The 26,266-nt window shown below is 35.6% G+C and overlaps 1 protein-coding gene across 2 annotated transcripts in view; it reads left to right on the top strand.

Annotated features, from left to right (window-relative positions):
- The first annotated feature begins 18,852 nt into the window (after positions 1-18,852).
- LOC117323660 (growth factor receptor-bound protein 2-like) overlaps positions 18,853-26,266 on the top strand; it is a 37,355-nt gene continuing 29,941 nt past the window's right edge. The window contains exon 1 of one of the 2 annotated variants that reach the window (XM_033878995.1): positions 18,853-19,006. In XM_033878995.1, the coding sequence (XP_033734886.1) occupies positions 18,929-19,006 (78 nt within the window). In that variant the 5' untranslated portion in view covers positions 18,853-18,928. The remainder of the gene's footprint in view (positions 19,007-26,266) is intronic. The other variant, XM_033879003.1, reaches the window with a different exon arrangement.

Here is a 26,266-nt window from a genome sequence, read left to right on the forward strand (position 1 = left end):
TTTGTTTGCAAACTTCTGTAAGAATCCGGTACGCGGATTCATACAGTTTTGCATGAAAAAAAAAATCTTAACCAATCAGAAAGCCGCATTCTGCGTACAAACAATATAAAATTAATTATAGCAATGTAAAATGAAAATTAAAATATTTCACAATTTTATAAAAGATCTAGTTTTAATATGGTTATTTATAACTATTCAAGCTGAGTCCACAGTGGGCTGGAAAGTACCTCATGACCTGCATCTACCCTCCGCTATCTTGTTCTTGTTCTTTATATTCCTCCAACATCTGGAGAACCGTTGGATATCAACGTGGATAATGAGTAGTGGCTTCGGATTTGATCAGCAAGTCCTTCAAGAATATATACACTATACACATGCTAATCATAAACTTGAACTGAAATTGGGAATATTATTAGGCTGACCACGTATGCGCGAGCAGTGACAACACTATAGTATGGTATGGTGGCTGATTTCTGCCATTTCGTTGTTTCGTTCTGGCGCCCCGACAGAACGATAATCTTCGTCTTTTCGCCCCCGATAATTAATTAGCGTTATGGCGAGGCAAGACGCCACAACTCAACGCAAAATAACGAAAACGTGAAGTCGGTAATCTGCGGGGCGAGTTAATTGCCCCGCTTATCAGTGTCTTTTCGCCACGCCATAACGCTGTTTATCGTAATGGCGCCCCGATAAACAGCGTCTTTTCGCCCCGACAAGACGATAAGTATCGTCTTTTCGCCCCACTGTTTATCGTTATGGCGCCCCGCTAAGCATCGTCTTTTCGCCCCGCCATAACGCTGTTTACCGTTATGGCGCCCCGCTAAACATTGTCTTTTCGCCCCGCCATAACGATAATCGTCGTTATGGCGCATCGCTAATCATCGTCGTTTTGCCTTCCGATATGGATGCATGATGTGCCCATGCATGCTGTGGTGTATTAAACAGGTTACAATATATGAAAGGAAAGGTACGTATCAGAGTTTTATGTTTTTATGGCATACACTATAGTGTGTATTGTTATGGCATACATTTTATTATGTATGTGATGCGCAGACTTATTAGTTTATAAATGGTGGCGATAAAATACCAATGGGTGATAAACAGATGTGAGTCGCATCAAATCTCTAGAAGAAAACACAACTTAGAGTAACTAATTTGTTGCAGTCTTATAGTCTTTATTCAAATTGATATACAGTGGACCCGCGATAATCCGGACGCCGATAGTGACACATGTGTGTTGTTTGTAGGTCACATATGCCCGCTATAAATAAAACAACTTTCACTTTACATGTTCTTTTAAAAACATAGTTTATTTTTTTACTTTCTACAAAACAAAACAGAATCATATCAGAAACACAAGTATATTTATTGTAAAAAGTCTGACAATTAGACGTGTTTATGTAACGTCCGGATTGTATATAATCAAGGGAGATAACTCTTACACGACAATTTTTTTGACCTGGTACACGAAATTCGGCAGTCCGGAAAACTCGTAATCCGGACGGTTTGGACTGGGAACGAAGGTGTTCGGATTATCGAGGGTCCACTGTATATTCATTTCAAAGAGGAACGCATAACCCAATGTCTATCAGAAACGCCCCCATTCAATTTCAAATAAGTAATACCGACAGCACAAGGAAAACACAATTCAAACTTAAAATCGATGAAACAATATATTAACAATTTAAATATAGATTTGTATGGAGACCCACGAAAAAAATATCAGGAGAATAGAACCATTTATTTTGGGCCATGGTGGCCAAGTGGTTAAGGTGTCTCGACCAACTATCAGTTATGGTAGTGTCGTATCTAAGGACGGGCAGACATTTTTTCCTTTTTTGTTATGCGTGGATACAACCAAGCCGCCGCTGCTATAAAAAGAAGGTGCTTCGTCACACTCGCATTCACTGAACCTCAGGTGTTCACGGTGATACACCTGTATCACCTATATCTGTACACCACGTGACCTACAACTGCATTCGCGAACGACTCCAAACCGAAGAAGCACTTACCTGTAACCTGAGCAGAAAGATGGTTAGTGTCTCTCAATTATCTTTCAAATCTTGTCCAAAATAAAGTTTCCAAATAAATGCTGGAAAATGCATAACGAATTAATCCCAAATAGTCATGTATAACTGTATGAACTGTACATATTTAGGTGTCACTTTGATTATTGTAGGTACAGTTACAAGATACTGGTGAGGAATGAAGACATCGAAGGAGTGAATGAACTCTGTACTTCTGTTCAAGTTAATTCTGAAGTAGTCACTGTATTAGAAGAGGCTATGCGTGAGAAGAGGTTAAGAAAGCCATCCACATATAGGGAAGCTCTGGAACGGAGAGCTAGTTCACTACTTGAACTAAAACAATCTACAGATAGCCTACACAATGGCAAAGAGGAGCAAAATTTGAGTGTGTTTTTGTCTTTCTCAATATCAGGCCTACGTACAGACAGCGTATAAAGGACAATATTTACAGTAATCAACATATGTGAAGAGAAATACTAATAGGTTTTGAAGGCAAAAGCGAATTTCAGTTCGAAATTATTGTAGTTAGCCTGAACTCATATGTATACCTACACTTCTTGTATTTTACATGCAACTACACTTCTTTACGAGAAATATCGTAATGTATACATTTGTATACCAATGTAACTTTGGTAATTAAAGCAACATGCATTACCTTGCTTGGAAAAATCTAGTTCCACTTGATGTATTTTGTTTACGAAATATATTTCCGCATTAGCAGATGTATTGATAATTATTGATTTTGATTTTTGGAATTATTCATAAAACACTGATATCCCATCCGTATTTCACATGCAAAAAAAAAGTAATAAAATTGTTGCAAAATAATTATAACCTACCTGGCATCATGCAAATGATCGAAAAAAATCATTATTACCACAAACATAAATGCTCATGAACCATAAAATATCAATTTTGAAAATATTTGGGTAATAAAATTCTTCGGACAATTTTACGGAAAGTCCGAGTTTGTATTGCGATAAAAAACCAGTTAAGCCCGGTTTCATCATATCTAACAACTAGTAGGATTTTTAAAGCATTATTCGTTTGGAATATGTCCATTTACATATTGAACATTTCGTTACCACTCTTTGTGCGAAAGGTGAATTTATTGTGTAATGAGGTACCATATTCAAAATAAGATGGAGTGAGTTGTTAGAATTTGATGAATTAAATTCGGTTCTTCACAGTTTTACATTGCTGTGAAAAACATGAACCACGGTTGTGTACGACAAACATTCAGCTTCAACAGCCGTTCTTATTTCTTCACAATTGGTTTAGTCAATAAAAGGACATGTTGCTCATACTAACCATCACTCATAGCCTGTCCTTAATTCATTGTTATTGTTATTTCTCGTCACGTATTTTAGAACAAAGAAAAAATAGTTTCAGCCTGTTACGAAATGATAGCTGAATTTATACTATTTTGATTGATTGAAAGCTATTATAGTTTGCACATATGTTGGAAAATTGGGAGTTGGAAAGGAAGATTCCATATAATATTTTTCAAATAACCTTTTTTTTGTACAATTGTACAGTTTCAGTTATTCACTTCAGCTATGTTAAGTTTCAAAAAATGTCATCGAGTACAGTACTACATGAATAACATTATCATCAAAAAAGGGTGTTAACGACTGAACCTAATGTAAATTGTCACATTTAAAGTATTTTTCCGATAATGGTAACCATTGACAAGCTCAAAAGAATTTGTTAATAATTTATGAACCATTTTTTATGAATAGTTTTATTTTTCTGTGATTGTTCTATCTTGTAACAAATGTTTTTTTGTATATATAAATTATATTGGTGATTATTGCACATGAAAAACGTACCAATAAGCCATTTTCCAGTAACATTTAAGAAATGAATACTCACTCGTTGGGTTGTTACTATCATAAATCATTACTTATCATTAATGTAACGAAATTCAGTACTGCAACATTTAAAGCAATGAACATTTGGAGTTTAAAGCAATAGATTGGTCAAAGACTGTATAGGGGAGGGCCCATACAATAAAATTTGACTAATATATGATAATATAAAATTTGATAACAAAGGGGAAATATAATAATTTTAAAAGAATTTAAAAGGATATTACAAATTAGGATTGAAATAGCTTGCAAACAAATTCACTTTTCAAACAAGTCTCATATGTATTGCAAAATTGTCAAATGTCTGTATAACGCATGCTACATCTGTGTTATTATCTATAGGCATCAGGAACACTATAAATGGGACGGACAGGCGAATGGAGAAGTCCTAGTCTTCCCTCATATTTCACTCTTTGGTAAATCATAAAACTATAAAGTATAAGCGATTTTCAAGTCGTAGAATTAAACAGGTACTGACATGTCAATCATGTATTTGCTCTTTCTTATAATGCCGATGGAACACTTAAGGATTGAACTGCTTTCATTTGGAAGTTATGGGCTGATGAATGCCAACTGGACAAAGGCAAATTTAATGAAGCGCGCCAACGCTTCATGTTGAATTTGCCTTTGTCCAGTTGGCATTCATCAGCCCATAACTTCCAAATGAAAGCAGTTCAATGCTTATATTTACATTTGACAACGAATTTGAAAGACTATATCCAGGAATTTCACTCTGATAATGAATGAACAAATTATTATCGTCAAAGACGGAACAGCCTTTTCAACAGCCATATTTTGGTATCGCCGACGTGACAATTATGACGTCACTATAATAATGACGTAATAATAACGATTTGGAAGTTATGGACTCATAACTTCCAATTTAGCTTGGTAAAGTTATATAGTGGGGCTGCAGTGTAAATGTAAATATAAACATTTTAAACACAAGAACATAATCATGCAAATCATAATCCGTGCGTAGGTTGAAAGGCTGACAATTTATTAGCATAAATAATGGACGCAGGCTTGTAGCCTCTATATCCATACCAATATCAATATATTGTATAATATATATATTTCCTATGTAATTAATGGCTTTATATTACATGTAGTTCCTGTACATTCATGAATAAAAACGTTTATTTTTCCAATGATCATCTAACATTATTTCAAATTTTATGACAGAATCAGCATTGACAACAATTTGTGGCAAGCTATTCCATAAATCAATAACTCGGTAACTGAAAAAATGTTTCCTTCCATCAAGACGACATCGCTTTTTGAATATTTCCTTATCGTGACCTCTAGTTCTACTCATCTTGTCCATTTGGAAAAAGGTTTTTGTTTTTCTACTATCGTATATGTTATTTACTATCTTAAAAAACGTTAATCATATCTCCTCTGGTCCTACGGTGCTGTAGCGTTGGGAGATTTAACCGTTGTAGCCGTTCCGGGTACGATATATTTTTAAATCCAGGGATTAGTTTTATGCTCCGTTCCAAACAAACAAAACATCCCAGAGGGATCTTGACGCCCACCATTGAATAGTCTATGTCAGTCAAATGTAATAAATGTACATGTACTTATTTTTCTCTTCTTTTCCCTACTTTTCACTTCTTTCAATCTCCCTTCAAAGAATTTGATAAACAATACCATGTATCATCTAGTATACAGCAATTGTCCAAGACCAATATGGTCATACTCTATGTTATCCACTTAGTTCCTCCAATCAGACTCAGATCGGATCAAGTGGAACATCAAAACCTAGTTTGGTGCTTTCAGATAAATTGCAATAGCACTAAGGTTTCATTTATCCAAATCCAAGTGTTATCTGTCGGCCAGGTTGTTTTCAGATTGGTCCTTAAAAGTAGTATGCATAACGAGAGACAACAGGGAAGCTATATATATGTTGATATGACATCTGAAAAAGATCCTTTCAATATTTTTTTGAAAAATAGCGGTAACAACTATAGCTGTCAAATTTCAAGATGTCCGCCTGTCGGCCATGTTGTATTCGGATTGGTCCCGTGCACAACTAGGGACCAAAGGAAACTTACATATGAAATTTGAGAAACATCCGTACAATACTTTCAGAAAATTAGTGGTAACAAGAATTGTTTACGGAAGGACGGACGGGCCACGGGTCACGGACGAATGGCGAGTTGAATAGCCAAGCAAACCGAACCATCACATTTTAAAATCAAATTACAATTTGTCGCTGCACAAATATCATCTTTTGATCTCGAAGTCTTCGCAAGATGGAAACCGCAACACCAATGGATAGCTTTCACCATGACATTGCAAAAGGCATCTGCATCCGAGTACCCCCCCCCCCCCCCCCCCCCCCCCCCCCCGGAGTACTTCCGAAGCTTATCTTTTTCAATAGTACATAATTGCAAGTAAGCAACCCGACAAGTAGACAATTTGAGGATTTTACCCCGACAATATAATACTCTATGCCCGCTATTTAGCGTGTTCATAATGTCGTGTTGTCTAGTTGTCCGGTTTCTATAAGTATGCAAAGTTATTGATGAAGTAAAATTAGTTATGGATTTCTAAATCCTGTAGCACGTTCTTAAATATAATACCTTCACAGTCAGCCAGAAATGCTTCAAGACAGTACATTGCCTGGTTTTCAAGGCTCCGTTTGTTTGAGCCCTCCAAACTAAACTGAACCTTGTATATTTTGCCTGAGGTTTCTAAATGATTGTGGTTTGTTCCCAAGTTTACAGAAAAGAGTCTTGAAATCATCCGGTGCGAGCATGACTGCATCAAACAACCTCCCGACTCTGTTGAGTCCCTTCAGGAATTTGTCAATCTCTGTATATGTACAATATTGTTTATTTATAACTGAAACAAGAATTTGAATCTGCTTAAATTCTATTCTGTCATCCCATATACATGGTATAAAAATGACGACGACGTTTGTGCGTCCATTTTGATTGACTAATTCAGAGGTGTAGTGATTAAACAAAAAGTTATTTTCGTTATGATGGGTATATCTTTAATATTGACCGACGACGGACGCCGCGGCATGGTATTTCATTACTAGTAGCAATAAATCTTTTAAAAAATTAAAAAAAAAAAATTGTTAAGTTAAATGACCCTGCTCATGGATGGGACACGCGACATGCACATACAGTGTATTTTTTGTAGACTAGCTTGAGTCAAACAACCCAATGGTTTCACTTGGTTTGGTTTTATTTTGCTTTACGTCCTGTAAACAGCCAGGGTTATTTAATTAAGTGTCCGGATTTTGAAGTGTAGGAAAGTCGGAGTACCTGCAAAACATCACCAGCCTGCGACAAGTACCTTGTAAGGTAAACTTGAATCTTTCTGGACCAATGACGGGAGAATCTTCTTAAAACTTTATGGAAATCCAAATAAAATTATCATCAAATCATCCAATGACCTTCTAGCTCACCTGCCTCCACAACGCCGAAATCAGGATACTAACTGAATTCCTCCAACGAGTTGTATACACAATTTATGAACCTGTATATCATATCGCTTTATACAGCAATACAACAATTCATTTGTATATTAAAAATCCCGATATCTGAATAATAACTTAAGTTCTAGTTGGTAATTAAAAAAAAACAAAGTTCTATTTACTTTCTTTTTTGGTTTATAGCTATTTTAGTTATTTTATTTACCTTAATTATGTCCATTAGTATACACAGTATATCATGGTTTGGAAGCTAAATGATAAACATTTGATAATTAATACATCATGATCTGTAGGTAAAGATCAGTACTTATGATCACCAATAGTGTTGATTAACATCTTGTCATAGATATATCATGATCTTTAGGAAACCTGTTTTTCTCTTTTATTTTTTTAGCAAATGTACAAAAATTGCTTGTTCGTCATTCGTGTTACACTGCCCCGATGTATATAGTTTGTACATACTTGAGATATGGGGCATGAAATTAGAAAACTATTGAATGTTTTTGTGGACATGATATGATCATATGAGTAAACGGAGAGTTGTGTGTGTCTGTGTTGACACATTTTCATTACACACTTACCAATGACGAGTACATGCACGCCTATTACGTGTTGTTGTTAGCTAGCGTGACTTGTGTCCTACCAGGTGTCTTCACGTGCGTTTCACGATACAAATGTCATGTGACAATGAGTAACCAGTTTTGTGTATAGATATAGTTACATGCAAATATATAATGTAGATGACTTTGAGTGTTACATCAACGTTTGAATACTATCACAAATCTGTCCAGCGATAATAGTGCCTACCAATACATTGTTAAATGGCAAAGTTGTATCGTAAGGCGCAATAACAACATAAGCGCTTCATAAGTTTCCTTTTATTTCGTTCATTAAATACACGAGATCATATAACTATTGGTAAAAAAAAACCATACAGTCTAAATTCGCTTGTTCTATATACATGTAGAACAATTCTGCGAGTGTTCCGTCTTATTGTTATTATCATTTTCATATTGAATACAAGTTATTTTATGTGATAACTTTTCAATGATACGTTGTGTGATATTCAAGGAATGTCTAATTTGTTGTTGAGTTTAATTTCGTATTTCTATGCATACGTATACCGGTACGATCATATAAATGTTGCCGTGGTTTTCGATTGTATATTAAATAGTTGACCTTGTATATAAATCATTCCTATGCTTCTTAATTACTGCAATATCCCACTAGCCTGCCAATCATCCAAATGTGGTCCTTTTCCCATGTTTGATGAAATCTTAGTCATTCTGTTCCTATTTGGTATATTTATCTTTCCTTCATTTTATCCTCTTTCTCTATTCACCTTTCTTACCTTTCACATTTTTTGTTTATTCACTGTCATTACCCTTCACCCATTATGTCCGTACTTCTATAATAGAACTGTCTTCTTGTCCGAGTGTCCAGTTGTTGACATTTACAAATGTATTATGGTATACACACCCGACTGTAGCCCTATACGTCATGTACTAATTATTGATGATCATGGGTAGTGATTTAACTCAGTATAGGGCGGCGATCGGCTGTTTCTACCATCGTACACACTCTACATTAATATCTCAACAGTTTTTATTTTACATACATTTTCTAAAATTATTCACGTGTTACAGGTCCAGTGTGATGTCCATTTTAAGAAACATTGCTTTTATCACTCATTTTATCTTATCTTGTATCGTTAATAACTCTAACTTCCTCTTTATGCTGCAGCTTCTCCTCCTTTCCTGTAACGACGTTCATCCTAACCCCGGCCCCCTCAATCATAACAACGATCTATCTATCTTTCATTTAAATATACGTAGTCTGAGAAATAAGATGTCGTTTTTAGAAAACGTTTCTTCTGATTATGATATTGTCTGTGTCACTGAGACTCACCTTGATCCATCAATAGCTGACTGTGATATACTCCTGGGTGCTTATGAACTTTACCGTAAAGATCGAGGAACTCCGGGAGGGGGGATAACTGTTTACACTTCCAGTCTCCTGTGCTCCCGTCGTAGAGCTGATTTAGAATTTCAGGTGGGTGAAGTTGTTTGGACAGAGATCCAGTTTCCAGATAAGAAATTCCTCTTATGCACATTATACAGACCTCCAAACACAACACACTCCTTTTGGAATCATTTTAAACTGTCATTAGAAACTGCCATACAAGAAACTCCACATGTAGTAGTAGTAGGCGACATTAATGTTGATCTCTTAGTTGTTGAAAACACACATACAATCTATGACATTATTAACTCCTTTCACTTGACAAACGTTATAAACAAACCGACACGCATTGGACGGACGTGCTCTACACTCATTGACCCTATACTGCTTTCCGACACGTGTACCTTCAGTTTAGCCGACGTAATCGACATTGATAACGACATCTCTGACCACCAAGCCACGTGTGTAGAATTGACTGTTGACACTGCTATTGTTAAGATTTACAAGAGAAAAGTGATATGTTATAGTGACGCAAATTACGGACTTTTTAGTGATAGATTAGACGAAACTGACTGGCAAGATCTTTTTTCAATGACACACTCCCCAGATGACATGTGTGATATTTTTACATCAAGATTTTTAGATATAGCTGGGGAGTGTATACCGACAAAAATAGTGACAGTACGACCAAACGACAAACCTTGGTTTAACGCTAACTTAAGACGTGAAATTAGAAAAAGAGACAGACTTTTAAAATTTTTCAAATCAAATCGAACCTCCGCTAACCTCACTAACTTTCGGAAACAACGTAATCATGTGAATAATCTTAAGAAAAGCACTAAAGAAAGGTTTTATGCGGACATAAATGGCATTCTTGATCAATACTCTGTTTCGAACCCTAAAAATTTTTGGAAAATCGTCCGCAGGCTAATTAAAACAACTGATACTGCCAACATTATACCTCCTCTCAGAAATGAATTTGGTCAAATCGAAATTACAGAAGACGGTAAAGCTAACACTTTAAATGATTACTTTGCTTCCATTTCTACTATCGACGATTCCAATACCGACGTGCCTGTTGTACAACTTAGGACGGACGCTACTCTATCTGACATACCTTTCAATTTGAACGACATTATCGACATCCTTAAATCGTTAAATATTAGTAAAGCTGTAGGTATTGATACCATAAGTCATCATATGTTAAAAAACACAGCACTATCAGTAGCTCTTCCTCTTTCTCTTATCTTTAGATCTTCTTTAGAAACTGGTATCTTTCCCAAACAATGGAAAAAAGCATTAGTAATGCCTATATTCAAAAAGGGGGATAAACAGGTAGTTTCAAATTATAGACCTATTTCACTATTAAGCACTGTTGGTAAAGTTTTTGAAAGATTGGTAGTGAAATATTTGCACAACTATTTATTAGATCATTCATTAATATATAAATATCAGTCTGGTTTCCAGCCAGGTCATTCGACAGTACATCAAATGATTGAATTATATCACACTTTATGCGAAAACTTAGAAAAAAAAACGTCCTTCATGTATAGTTTTTTGTGATATTTCAAAGGCGTTCGACCGTGTATGGCACAGGGGATTGGAAGTTAAACTAGCAAATTATGGCATTTCCGGAAAATTGTTAGCGTGGTTCAAAAATTATATTAGTGATAGACAACAACAAGTCTTTGTGGGAAATACGAAGTCTTTGGTTAAATCTACCAATGCCGGAGTTCCTCAAGGTTCTGTATTAGGCCCTCTTTTATTCATTCTATATATTAATGACATAGCTGATAACCTGGAAAGTCTTTGTAAATTATTCGCAGATGATACCTCCCTATTATACTGTGATACATCTCCTCAAACTATTGAAAGAAAAATAAATAACGATTTAGATAAAATTAAACACTGGGCTAGTAAGTGGTTAGTAAATTTCAACCCTTCTAAAACAGAGGCATTACTTGTTTCCAACTTTGAACTTGAATATGCAATTGAAATTAAGTTTAATAATGTAAATGTAGACTTTGTAGAAAATCATAAGCACCTTGGAGTAGTATTAAGTGAAAATTGTAAATGGAGTATGCATATAGAAAATATTTGTAAAAATGTGTCAAAACAGGTAAGTGTTTTACGAAAACTGAAGTATTTGTTAAATAGACGAACTTTAGACAAAATTTACAGAGCATATATTCTTCCTTTACTAGAATATTGTTGTGAAGTTTGGGACGGATGTACCCTCGGTGACGCAGACAATCTAGAAAAACTACAGTTAGAGTCTATCCGTATTATAACAGGTTTACCATCTTATGCAAGTAGGGTTTCATTATATTCAGAAAGTGGACTCGAACCACTAGTAAATAGAAGAAAGAACAGAAAACTACAACTTTTTTTCAAAATTCAAGCTAACCTCACGCCGAATTATCTTTCAGCTTTACTACCTCCTTTAGTGTCACAAAATGTAGAATATAACCTCCGTAATGCAAACCATTACTCCTTACCTACCTTCAGACTTCAACTTTCTAATAGTTCTTTTTTCCCGTCTACTATTCGACTTTGGAATAATTTAGACCCTGGCATAAGACAGAGTAGGTCAGCCCCAGCTTTTAAAAACTCTCTTCGTAAGCTTAATGACATAAATATCCCCTCTTATTATTTGTTTGGTGACAGAAAATCTAATATTTTGCATGCTAGATTAAGAACTAATTCAAGTACTCTAAACGACGACTTATTTCATGCTAACTTAATTGATTTTCAAATTTGTCATTGTGGACATTCTATTGAAAATGCATTTCACTTCTTTTTTATTTGCAACAAGTACATAGATCAGAGAATAAAGTGGTACCGTGAGTTAAATGATTTCATCCCACTGGACCTACAGCTTATTCTACATGGCAGTCATGAATTATCCAAAGCAGACGACGAAAAAATATTTCTGCACACTCAGAAATATATTCACGATACAAATAGATTTTGATTTTACATTTGTACTTTCTCTACCACCTACCTCTCTCTATCACTCCATTCGTGCAAGTCTCCCAATTTTTTTTTTTATTTTTAATTTTTTTTTCAACATATCTCTCTTCAGTACTTAATATATTTGATATATTGTGTTTTTGAAAAAGGGAAAAAGAAAAAATCATATATATATAGGTAAATTGTTTAACCCCTTTAACTCTATCAAAGTCTGCGTCTTTTATCTTTCTCGACTCATATGGCACTTGGGAAACGGAAATATCAGAAGGAAAGGAAAGACCAAAGCGAAAGAAAACCGTGGCAGGGGATATGATGAACATTGAAAAGCCGAAAGTTACGAGTAGTGGATTGTGTACTTGTGCCATCTGGGTCGAGAAAAATCATTCACGCAGTCTTAAAAAAAAAAAAGATGTTTCAATTACTAGTGGAAATGTCTAAATTATTTCATAAAAGAATTAAAATGAAGGAGATGTCACATTCTTTTCACATACTTGCACCTTCTTACACCCCATCCTTACCCTTCCCTTATCCACACTCCCACACTAAATAATTATTTTAGTGTTAATGTCATCTTGTATATTTTGTATGTGTTATATAATATTGTATGGAAAGGGCTTGATATAAGTTGGAAAACTTGTGCCCAATCCTATTGTATATATTTGATACAATAAAATATGTTTAAACTAAAAGTACCTTATAACAGTCCCACATGTTTCTCGAATTCATGACCAAGAGTCGGAGGGGGGAATGTCTCGGAAACGATTTTTCGAAATCTGTTCATGTATTATTTTTTTAAATCTCAATTGGATGCTTTTTAACTTGCACTGTCAGATTTAAGATAGGTTAATACAAACATATCAGAGCTGTACTTTCATTTAAATTGTATATCAGTTTAAAAGACAAGTCGAATGGTTGAGATCGTATAATTATATGATATAAAGTATATATCCCTGTACTTCCTGTCTACAAATCAGTGGTCCTTATAAAGCCAATATGAATAAATATGTAAAATCGTATATGTATATAATTAAAGTAGGCAGTGGCAGTATTTACCGTTTCTATAGTACTAGTATCTCATGCTTGTATTGTCAATGAAACATATTGTATACCGTATTACTTTATTATGCATTTATGATAAATGTATATGAATATTAAATATCGAGGATTTGTATGAAGAATTTCATTTTTCTTGAAAATATAGTGGTCAATGTAATGAATGTTAAAATACCAGTGCATAAACACTGTGATTATCATTTAATATGAATGGCATCATTTAATTAAATGTATTGCATTCTGCTATTATTTAATAATATACCATGTAATGTGTTCTTCTATATAAAGATATTTATATATATGAAAAAAGGACGTTGTGCATTGTGTAAATAGTAGAAATAATGAAATCAACACGGCATTTTCGCTAACGTTTCCAGGCCTTGCTGGCCATCTTCAGGCGATTTGTTTATTCTTACTTAGTTACGTTATGACGTCATCTATTTGTGACGTCATAGACAATTACGCAGGGGAGGTAACGGTATAATTGAAGGTGTCACTACCTAGTGAATGTTTAGTTTTGGTTTAAATAGTTTGACAAACAGTTTCTCTTTACAAAGTCTATTGGCGATGCCGGTGTCTCCCATCTGATAAAATGGGAATATGTTAAATGCCCCCTTGCCACAGGTATCCAGGTGGGCACTCAGTGGAATTTGGCGGGTTTCCGGCGAGCGTATCTAGATCTGTTGCTTATGTACTCGGACTCTCTCACTAAGTGCGTTTCCAGTTTGGCCAATGTAGAATTCTTTGCAGGTGGGACATACAATAATGTAAATGAGATTTTTGCTTTTACATTTTAAATCATTATTAGGTGTTACCCTCTCTACATTTTGTTACACGAAACGTGTTTCTCTCTTCTTCGTCAGCATCTTCGAACTTTGTTTTTGTTAGTATCCTTTTCAAATTGGGTGGTTGACGTTTACTCTGAAGAATTTCTGACTGACGAGATCTTGCATCTTCTGACTTTGGTGTAGGAGTGGTAGAATCTCCTTGGCCGGTTTCACAATATTTTTATGATAAGGATTGTGAGTTACTACAAAGGGTATGTTGTTGTTCTGCGGGGTAGACTTTACACTCCGTAACGTATTGATTTTGCCCGATCAATGCTCATGTTTATTAGTCCCATTGGGTAATGTTGTTTTTTCAGGAAATTTTGTAGTTCATTTAGTCTTTTTTCCCTTTTGGTACTATCGACCACAATGACACATATACGTCTGGCGAGACAGAACGGTATATTTCGCTTTGTATGGGATGGATGACATGACCGAAAATCTAAGTATTGGTGCGTGTCGGTCGGTTTGTAGTACAAAAGTATCCGTTATTATCAACTTTCCCGATTTTTGTACCAATACATCTAAGAAGGCTAGTTCGGTTTCACTTTGCTCCATGGTAAATTGTATTGACGTGTTGGGGCTATTTAGTATATCCTGAAATATACCTAGCTCAGGTTTTGTCTTTGTCCAAATAATGAAGCAATCTTCTTGATATCTTTTTCAACATTTGTTCACATAGCTGACAAATGTCTCACAATAAGTTGTTATCAATTTGTCATAGAGTTGGTGTTCCAGATATCCCATCACCAGGTTTGCGTATGTCGGAGCGACTTTGGTGTCCATGGCTGTCCCAGTTGTTTGTAAATAATATTTCCCATTGAAGCAGAAAGAGTTATTCTGGAGAATGATTTCTAAAGATTCCACAATAAATTCTGTTTTGAATCTGGGATCCAATGCATTTTGATGTTTTTTTTCTGTCCAGAAACGTATTGTTTCAATACCGAGTTCGTGTGGATTGTTCGTGTATAGGCTAGTCACATCGAAACTCACTAGTATTGCCTCTTCTTCAACTTCAGTTGGTAATTGTGCCATGAAATCCATGTCATCTCTAAGATAACTCGGAATATATTGACATAACGTTTTAATATTATATCCAAGACTGCTAAGACGGTGTGTGAGGCATGCCGGTTCTGCAACAACAGGCCTCAACTTCAAATCTTTAGGTCTTAAGATATTCACTACTTCGGAATTTTGTAATTCGATGGCTTCTTGGATCACCTTACTTTTATGAATTTTCGGTAACCCATAAAAGTTGCTACATTTCATATCAAATACTGTTAGGTAGTTCCTTTCTTTTTCCGTGAGTGTCGTGTATTGCGTCGAGAGCTTGTTGATTTTCCTCATAGTTATTTTGTCTATGTTTTCAGGAATTTCTGTATAATATTTTGGATCCCCTAGTTGTTCCAGAACTTTTTCTTTGTAATGTTCGGAATCCATTATTACTATAGCCCCACCTTTGTCAGCCTGTTTGATCACAACAGTGCGCGTTGCGTGTTCATCTCTCAAAAGCGGTGACAATAGCTGCTAAAACCATACCCTTCTGCCTTGCCTGACGCATATGTACAATCGTTATTGACAATAATAAACAAAGGCTAGAACTACGATACTTCTTGGAAAAACAACATTATCCTGCTGAGTTAATAACACGCAGTATTGACCGGGCAAAATCCGTACCAATATCGGAATTAAGGGAAGCCAAAGTGAAACCCGAGAACAACAACATTGCACCGTTCCTCGTTACGCATGAATATGGTCAAGGCAGCGAAAGTCCAAAGATGCGAAACTTGGTGCAAGTGTCAGAAATCCCTCAGAGCGAGCGGCAACCGGCTTACCTGAAGAGGATACTTACAAAAGCTATTTTGCAGTATCACATTTTGGAGACACGAGATGTGGAACATGTACTTATATCTCTCCCGTCTTCAGCTTAGTAAATTCTGACTGCGAATAAATTGGCGTATACCCAGTGAAAAAAGGCTCAACGGAATAATTCTAAAGGGCGGAAATCGGTAACATAATCATGACGTCGTCTCTTTGTGACGTTATCGTTCATATTTAACTTATCCACGAGGTAAGCTAACAACAAATGGCTGAAGCGTACAGTTCCTAGAGAACACTTGACCACGTCACTACTAAAGCTGTGTCAATACACGCTGTGCTTGACAACCATAGTTAATCTGAGACGGAAATTGTGGATTGTGAATATATCAATTAATTAAAAACGTAAAACTCGACAAAAATAAAAACCTTAGGTCCAAAACGCGAGAATGCGAAAACGCGACGGCGAGGGAGCGAAATCGCGACTGCGAGAGTGCGAGATTAATCTCGCGTTTTCGCATTCTCGCCGTCGAGTTTTCGTATTCTCGTGTTTTCGCTCTTTCGCATTCTTGCGTTTTCGCTCCCTCGTCGTCGCGTTTTCCCATTCTCGCATTTTCGACCTAAGATCGAGAGTGCGAGAATGCGAGATTTGATACTTGGCCCTAACGAGCCACCATAGTCCCGAAACTTTATCACTAGCCCTCCACCTCCGAGTTGCGAGTTCGAAACCCACGTGGTGCAGTTGCCTGTTACTGACCGTTGGTCGGTGGTTTTTCTCCGGCTACTCCGGCTTTCCTCCACCTCCAAAACCTGACATGTCCTTAAATGACCCTGGCTGTTAATAGGACGTTAAACAAAATAAACAAATAAATAGATATACAAACTGGGAATACTCTTAGCGAGAGTCCGAGTGCATACACAACAAACACCAGTTCACCGAAAATACGTAAATTTCCATTAAGTTAACATTAGACAGTGTGGAAAAGGAACTTTCTCCACATTCCCATTCTACAAGATGGCAGATACCAGTATCACCTAAAGAGGATACGTTTATTAAATTGTAGCGGGACTGGACTGGGTCGATCATCGGTGACCAGGTACATGTAGCTCAATTGGTAGAGCATCCGGTTAGTGTTCGGAGGTCCCGGGTTCGAACCCCGATCTGGCCGCTACATTTTCTCCTCTCCTGTTACAAAATTATTCAAACTTTAGCACTAAATTCTCATTTGCTATAGTATTTAGTGACACGCGAAACATTATTACCTCCCCTAATGTTACTACGTCTGCTGAAAACCTTTGCGAAATTAATTCAACTGTACAGTGCGTTTGAAAATGTTGAACTGATTACTTAACTGAAAAATAGTCTTTTCACTTTGTAAATTGATAAATCAATACATCCCAAAAATTAAAAAAAAACAAACAAAAAAACCGTACTGCTGTCCAACCTTACATGGTATTATTGCTCTCTTTTACACAAACCTAATTTACAATCGCGTAATAACTACATTCCGAGTCAAATTACTGCAGACGTTGCAATGTAAAATATTGAGTAATGAGTCCCTTCATCGTTTACTTATGAACAAGCATTACAAAGGCATTGTAGCATTGTAGCATTGAAACCAGGTTAATAAAGTCGATAAATGGGGGTCTTTGACTGAATAACTTCTGTACACTATCCTAATGCTGAGAGGCATATAGGCCTATATGTCTCCGAGTTTTATATGTATGTGTTATATATATATGAAAAGATAAATTATTTGAATTAGCCCTGTATGTCCACTAACGTAAGTTGTATGTTGTAAACAATATTACCATACTAACTTAAGCCTATTTTTTTCATTTACAAAGCATTTTGACATTGATCATTGCGCTGTAACATTTCATAACGTTACATCAGAGACCTATAGGTCTCTGGTTACATGGATTATTTATGATAGATTCTTCACGATCGATTTATCCTGAGTGTTATTGAATAACAGTTAAAATAATGTCTACTCTAGGCTATATATATATCATGTTGCCTTTGTTTTCTAAATATATCCGTGAATGTATCGCCGATCGCTTTACCATGTGAGCCTAAGTATAGGTTCCTGAAATACTGTACTGTAGAACATTCTAGTACTGTACTTCATACAGTCCGCGGTGATGTGGTCTAGTAGTCTAAAATCAATTTCAAATTCATCCATTATTGGTAATTTAACCATTTGTAACATAAATCCAGAGACTTGTATATCAGGTATATACGTCTCTGATAAAACCAATGTTTTACAACACAACATTAAATAGACTTGTCTGTTGTGGCCCGAGTTCGTCATTCCGAATTTGATATGGTCTGAGATTTCCCGGAATTATTCGGATAACATGGCCTCAGACCACATTTATACTTCATATGGAAATTTCAGGACTGTTGCTAAATATTTTCTCCTGACTTACCTGTTACAGATATGGGCATAATTTTAGCATAGATTTATAGTGCAATATTTAATCTAGTGACAGAATTTTGTTTTGACACCATTTCCATGTTTGTTTGTGCATAGACGTAGATCTATATACCTGATATACAAGTCTCTGGTTTGTGTGGCAGGACACAGGGAGTTATAAGGCTTGAGTAGTAATATTTTGTGATTTTCCGGATTTTCCTACGATGTAGTAGGGGGTTACACTTAAATATGAATATCTTTCTTAAATGCCGGTCATGAGGTACTTTCCAGCTCACTGTATGTTCAGCTTGAATAGTTCTACAACATGATGTGAAAACCAGATTTTTTGCAAAATTCTGAATTTTTTTAATTTAGATTTTTCTTTGGTAGAGGGAAATTAATTGTGGTCTGAGGCCACATTCTTTTTTCTCACATTCCGGAAGTACACTAGTTATCTACCTTGGAGCGACATCTGTTGACAATTGACCAGTCTAGGTGAGGTTGGCTGCCTGCCTTTATTTTCAAGATGGAAGCCATGGCAATGTATGATTTCAAGGCAAAAATTGAGGATGAACTGTCTTTCGAAAAAGGAGACATACTATATGTAAGTTGGTATATTGACGAGTTCTCAGTTCGGGCATATACACGAGTAATGACCATTTCCGTCACGCCTATCAAAATTTCTGTCAAATATTCTTACTTCCTGAAACTCAAATCAGTGCGATATTTACTTTATAGACATGCTTAATTTATCATGTCTAATTGTACTACTGTATATATTTATATCGTTATTACTTTAATGAAGTCTGGTGTTATTTTACCCGCTCGTTTGTGGATATTTACACGTACAGCATATGGACAAAATACACTTCCCTATAATATTTATTCGTGTGACCTGTTACAAGGTTGGGGAAACCACCAACTGTTCTGAACAAAAGTTCTTTATCAACAAGAATAAATTCTTTAATTTATCTTCAAATAAAGATGGTAAGTTATTATTTGTATGTATGTTTAGTTTCGGGTGCTTTTGCACTGACCTGTCATCTGTAGGAATAGACAAAATGTGGCGTAATTTGTGTTCCAGTTACTTAATTTGCTGAAGAAAATTGAACACAGAAAGAAACAAAACATTTCACATGAATTATTACTTTGGAACACCATTTTTACACTCCGTCAAAGATTTATTCCTTGAAAAAAGGTAGGGGTGCTCTTATTAAGGCAGGCGCCTTTATTACTCCAACAATGTTAGAGGTTTTACGCGACGAGTACTCCAACAATGTTAGAGGTTTTACGCGGCAAGTACTCCAACAATGTTAGAGGTTTTACGCGGCGAGTACTCCAACAATGTTAGAGGTTTTACGCGGCGAGTACTCCAACAATGTTAGAGGTTTTACGCTGCGAGTACTCCAACAATGTTAGAGGTTTTACGCGGCGAGTACTCCAACAATGTTAGAGGTTTTACGCGGCGAGTACTCCAACAATGTTAGAGGTTTTACGCGGCGAGATACTTTTGACAGGCGCCATGTAACCTCTAACTGCCCATAGCTGATTTTCCCGATGCTGACGATGAAATTTTCAAAGTTCGTATATTGAAAAAATGTATCGTGTCAACTAACATTTAAATGATCAACAGGGTCCAATATATATTTCTTTCCATAATCCCATGATTAAATGAGAAGAATTGCGTAGCAAACACACAAATTATGAAGTTTAATTCTTCCGAAGCGAAGCGAGAGCTCAAGCAGACAATACTGCCGGTAGTGAGAGTAGAAATACCATGATTGGCCGGTTAATACAAAAATGGATTACAACCTATGTCCTACAAGCAGAATACAACAAAGTCCGTATCATTTCGTTCTGTTTGAAATAATCAAAACTATTTTGTATCAACCTTTAGGCAGCCATTTTTAAAAACGACTAGAAAAGTGTTACAACAACATGGGCATGTATTTTGTGTGTTCTATACCGGATTATACTATACATTTGTGTCTGTGACATACATATAGGATATATAATGCATACATGATGCATAGACATCGTTGTAATAACCTGTCAACCCACACTTAAGTGTTTTTTTAAGCATATTTCGTTGCGCCTGGATTTCGGTTGGAAACTGCATCAAAGAATTAGTGCTTCGGAAATAAGAGGTCGCAGCCGGCAAAATAATATCCGATAGAAAAAGAGCCGACTAGCAGCCTCTTATGTTATAGGAGTAGCGCCTTTATTAGTTCAAATACGGTATTTTCACAAATGCGAAGCACAAGTGAAAAATATCGAAATATTCTATCATACGAGTGAAATATATGTTATATTAAACGGGAAACGATTCAATTTTCTTTTTATTGCATTTCACATACTTAAAAGCAAAATTAAAAATATTGAAAAATCAAAAGTGTCAAAAAGTGTGGGAATCAGTAATGACGTCATCTCTTTGTGATGTTACACGCCGCATCAACTCGACGGCACCATTTTGAAAGGACTGATCAACTTGAGACCTCATGTCGAGAGCTTGCCATCTTATTTGAAAGACACCACGGACTATCTTAAAAAGACGCCATGTAGTAATCTAACTGATGATACACTCCTGGTCACCATGGATGTGGTTTCCCTCTACACCAACATCCCACATGAGGACAGAGTCATAGCCTGCCGTTCTGCGTGGGACACTCTGGGGAATAAGCACCTAGGCCTTCAACAGATAATTTAGTGGAACTTCTTAAGTTAGTACTCACGCTGAACAACTTCACATTCAACGGAGAGCACTATCTTCAAGTTAGTGGTACGGCAATGGGCACCAAAATGGCACCATCTTACGCGAATGTGTTTATGCGCCATCTCGAGTCAAGGCTACTAATAGCAGCCCCATCGAAACCATTCAGCTGGTTTATATTCATCGACGACATCGAGATCAAGTGGACATCCGGTAAAGAGTCCTTCGAGGAATTCATTCGTTTCGCGAATGAGTTCCATCGGACCATTAAGTTTACTGCCGACGAGAAAAATACTTTTTTGGACACCTGTTCCACACTGTCAACGGAGAAATACACACAAATTTATACAGTAAACCCACGGACACTCACCAGTACCTTCACCCGTCCAGTTGTCACCCACCCCACACTACAAGGAGCATTCCATACTCCCAGATTTTGAGAATCGGGCGTATCGTCTCTGACGACGATGACTTCAGACGTCATTGTGTAGAGCTTAGATCCCATCTTCTCAATAGAGGGTATGGCGCAGCCCTGATAGATCGTGAAATTGTTAGGGTGAAAGAATTGGACAGGGCCAGTACACTGGAATACAAAGACAGACCGAAAACTGGAAGAGTACCTTGTGTGGTAACCTTTCATCCCGGCATGCTCGCATTGTCAACAATCTTCCAGAAACACTGGCACATCGTGTTGTTGTCAAGCAAACTCGAGGGTATTTTCCCGGAACCCCCATACTAGCTTACCGCGGACCAAAAAACATCAAAGATTTGGTAGTCAGTGGTAAGCTACCTTCACCATCTCATGCTACAGCCACTGGCTGTTTCGAGACATGTAGCAGTAAGAGGTGTAAACTCTGTCCGTACACTCACAGCACCAATTCATTCAATTGTGAGACTAATGGACAGAAATACCGCATCCTCCAGTCAGTCTCCTGCACATCGGCCAATGTAATATACCTTATTACGTGTGCCAAGTGTAGCATACAGTATGTAGGGGAGACCAAAACACCACTGAATCTGAGGATAAATAACCACCGTTGTTCCATCAAACAGAAATGCCAGGACTTGCCAGTAGCGAGACATTTCAACATGCCGAGCCACACATGGCATGACATGCAGGTTGTCCCCATTGACCACTGCAGGGGTTGGAATGACCAGCAACGCCTGAATAGGGAAAGACATTGGATCAACCAACTACAAACCGGCTACCCACTCGGTATGAATGAGAGATAATCCTCCACATGTTACGTAGTTGAGGGACTCTCACAATAGAAACTCCTCACTATATGTCAAAACTGGAGATTTAGTCGCCTCTATCATTCATTTGGAGTTCAAATGATGGCATAATAGTTTGATGTTCTCGCCACACACAACAGATATTGTGCACAGGTTCATAGCATATAGGAGCACATGGGTTATCAAAGGACCTTACAACGGACGGGGGAAACCCCCATCTGGGGAATTCCCGCCTTTTTTCCACCTGTAGTCCTACGCCATCCTATTTTTAGTAGGGATGTATATGTTTGTTCTTCAAACCTTATACCACTCATCTCTATTCTCGCTTATAGGAAATACCCACTCCATATGTTAATTAATCAGACCAACCCCTACAGGCCCCACAAATACACTTTCCTTAGGGACTTGGTTCACATGAAACAGCAGCTGATTGGCAGAATAAGTTGTGTGAGTACATGTTGTCGGTTTGTGACGAGTCGTCCTGATACCTGCCACCCGGTTTTCGTTACGCTAATAGGATCTTTCGACCACCTTTCTGTTTGGTTTTTAATGCCTAAATTATACCTTTCTACACAATTACATTTATATGATTTTAATATTTATTCAATATCGTTAAAACGAACTAATTTTAATATGGGATTTGCCACCTGATATTGTCACTGCTACCCGCTGTTTGGGCTGAGATTTGCGGGACGAAATGTACATACCTTGTAAAAAACAATAACAAAAACATTCATGACATAGCACGCGCTGCCATCACATCGAATCAACCCGCGATGTTATTTTGTTAAACCTTTTAGTTATATTATTTATTTATTTATTTATTCATTTACTTTTACCATCTGTACACCACCTAAGATGTTTCCTAATTAATCATAATAGGCCCTCGGCGAAATACGTGAAGTTGGAGAAATATATACATAGTGTATGTAAAGGTATAGAAATATGTGAAGTAAGAGAAATATGTATGTAAAGATATAGAAATATGTAAAGATGGAGAAATACATATAGAAATACATAAAGATAGAGAAATATATATAGAAATACGTAAAGATAGAGAAATATATATAGAAATACGTAAAGATAGAGAAATATATACATGTATAGAAATACGTGAAGATAGAGAAATATATACATGTATAGAAATACATAAAGATAGAGAAATATATACATGTATAGAAATACGTGAAGATAGAGAAATATATACATGTATAGAAATACATAAAGATAGAGAAATATATACATGTATAGAAATACGTAGAGATAGAGAAATATATACATGTATAGCAATACTTAAAGATAGAGAAATATATACATGTATAGAAATACGTAAAGTTAGAGAAATATATACATGTATAGAAATACGTTACGATAGAGAAATATATACATGTATAGAAATACGCAAAGATAGAGAAATATATACATGTATAGAAATACGTAGAGATAGAGAAATATATACATGTATAGAAATACGTAGAGATAGAGAAATATATACATGTATAGAAATACGTAAAGATAGAGAAATATATAAGTGTATAGAAATACGTAAAGATAGAGAAATATATACATGTATAGAAATACGTAGAGATAGAGAAATATATACATGTATAGAAATACGTAAAGTTAGAGAAATATATACATGTATAGAAATACGTAGAGATAGAGAAATATATACATGTATAGAAATACGTAGAGATAGAGAAATATATACATGTATAGAAATACGTAAAGATAGAGAAATATATACATGTATATCAATACGTAAAGTTAGAGAAATATATAAATGTATAGAAATACGTAAAGATAGAGAAATATATACATGTATAGAAATACGTAGAGATAGAGAAATATATACATGTATAGAAATACGTAGAGATAGAGAAATATATACATGTATAGAAATACGTAAAGATAGAGAAATATATACATGTATATCAATACGTAAAGTTAGAGAAATATATAAATGTATAGAAATACGTAAAGATAGAGAAATATATAAATGTATAGAAATACGTTACGATAGAGAAATATATACATGTATAGAAATACGTAAAGATAGAGAAATATATACATGTATAGAAATACGTAAAGATAGAGAAATATATACATGTATAGAAATACGTAAAGTTAGAGAAATATATACATGTATAGAAATACGTAGAGATAGAGAAATATATACATGTATAGCAATACTTAAAGATAGAGAAATATATACATGTATAGAAATACGTAAAGTTAGAGAAATATATACATGTATAGAAATACGTAAAGCTAGAGAAATATATACATGTATAGAAATACGTTACGATAGAGAAATATATACATGTATAGAAATACGTGAAGATAGAGAAATATATACATGTATAGAAATACGGAAAGATAGAGAAATATATACATGTATAGAAATATGTAAAGATAGAGAAATATATACATGTATAGAAATATGTAAAGATAGAGAAATATATACATGTATAGAAATACGCAAAGATAGAGAAATATATACATGTATAGAAATACGTAGAGATAGAGAAATATATACATGTATAGAAATATGTAAAGATAGAGAAATATATACATGTATAAGATAGAAATACGTAAAGATAGAGAGATAAAGAAATATTGAGAAAAAATGAAAGGCATTTTCGCAAGGGTTACCACAAATACATTCAACGTTTTCTACCAGGTTAAAACGAAATAAGTCATATTTGAGAGAGCTGTTTTGATACCTTAACTTAGTATGAATTATATCAATTTTCCTATCACCAAAACCATAATAACTGGGAGGTTTTGATATATTTAAAATGTATATCTGGTGTAATAGCATTTTTGAAAATGCTCAAGCTAGGAGAAGATATAATATTAGTATTATTATTTAAATATAGACGAAGAGTTGAAGGTAAAAAGGATGAATTTGTATTAGAAAGCCTATAGTTAGGAATAACAAAATTATTTCTATTTCTCAATGCATAAGGGGTGTTTAGACCAACAGATTGGGGCACTAGAATATTTTAAAAAGCTGGAGTTAGATTGTTTTTCATCTTCTACAGTAATTGTCGTTTTAACTCCCCCTCCCCCCTTCTTCTCATGCCATTTCCCTATAATTACCAAAACAACTCAATCCGAAATGCTCCATTTATCCTTATAATATATAAATGTTTCTTTTTTTTCTAATCGATTAAGTATAATTGAATTCATTCCAAACATTTATATGTCGTGTTGCTGATCCTTCCCGATCCGGGCGGCACCTGTGTTCGAAAGTAAAGGTGGTCCGATGGCCAGAGGCTATAGAAAACCCGGTCGGTCTATGTAAAATTTCAAAGTTTTGGCCCCATGCCATGGCTATGAAAAGTTTGAGTCCTGAGTTACATTACAATCCATGTAAACAACATTCCAATATTTTCTGACAAATGTTCATATGGAATCAGAGCTTAAAATAAAGTTTTTTTTTACCCATAACAGTGTGTTATTATTTGATGATGAAGCGTTTGTGTGACAGTTATGCTACTTTCAACAATATGTTTACAAAATGGGTCTATGGAAAAATGACTTGGGCTATGGGATTTCAATTTTCTGTAGACATATTGTCTAAGAAATTTTCATATATACTTTCATACACTGCGGCACCAATGAAACGGATATCAGATTAGAAGGAAACAGCCCAGATAGCCCAGATAGCAAGCTACATTGTTGGGCCAACAGCACAAACACGACGTCGTATGCCAATGTTGGCCCAATGGTAAAATTAAGCTGTGTGACTAACAGTCACATCTCATATTTGTTGTTGATTTATAACATCAAGTTATATCAATTGTTGATATTATTGTTATGGGTGGTATTTTGTTTGATATTAATAAAAAATAGCAAGAGTTTTGTTGTTTTTGTGATCATTTAATGTTATCACATAGTAGTCTACAGTAA

This window comes from Pecten maximus, chromosome 1 (assembly GCF_902652985.1).
Source record: "Pecten maximus chromosome 1, xPecMax1.1, whole genome shotgun sequence".
NCBI lineage: Eukaryota > Metazoa > Mollusca > Bivalvia > Pectinida > Pectinidae > Pecten > Pecten maximus.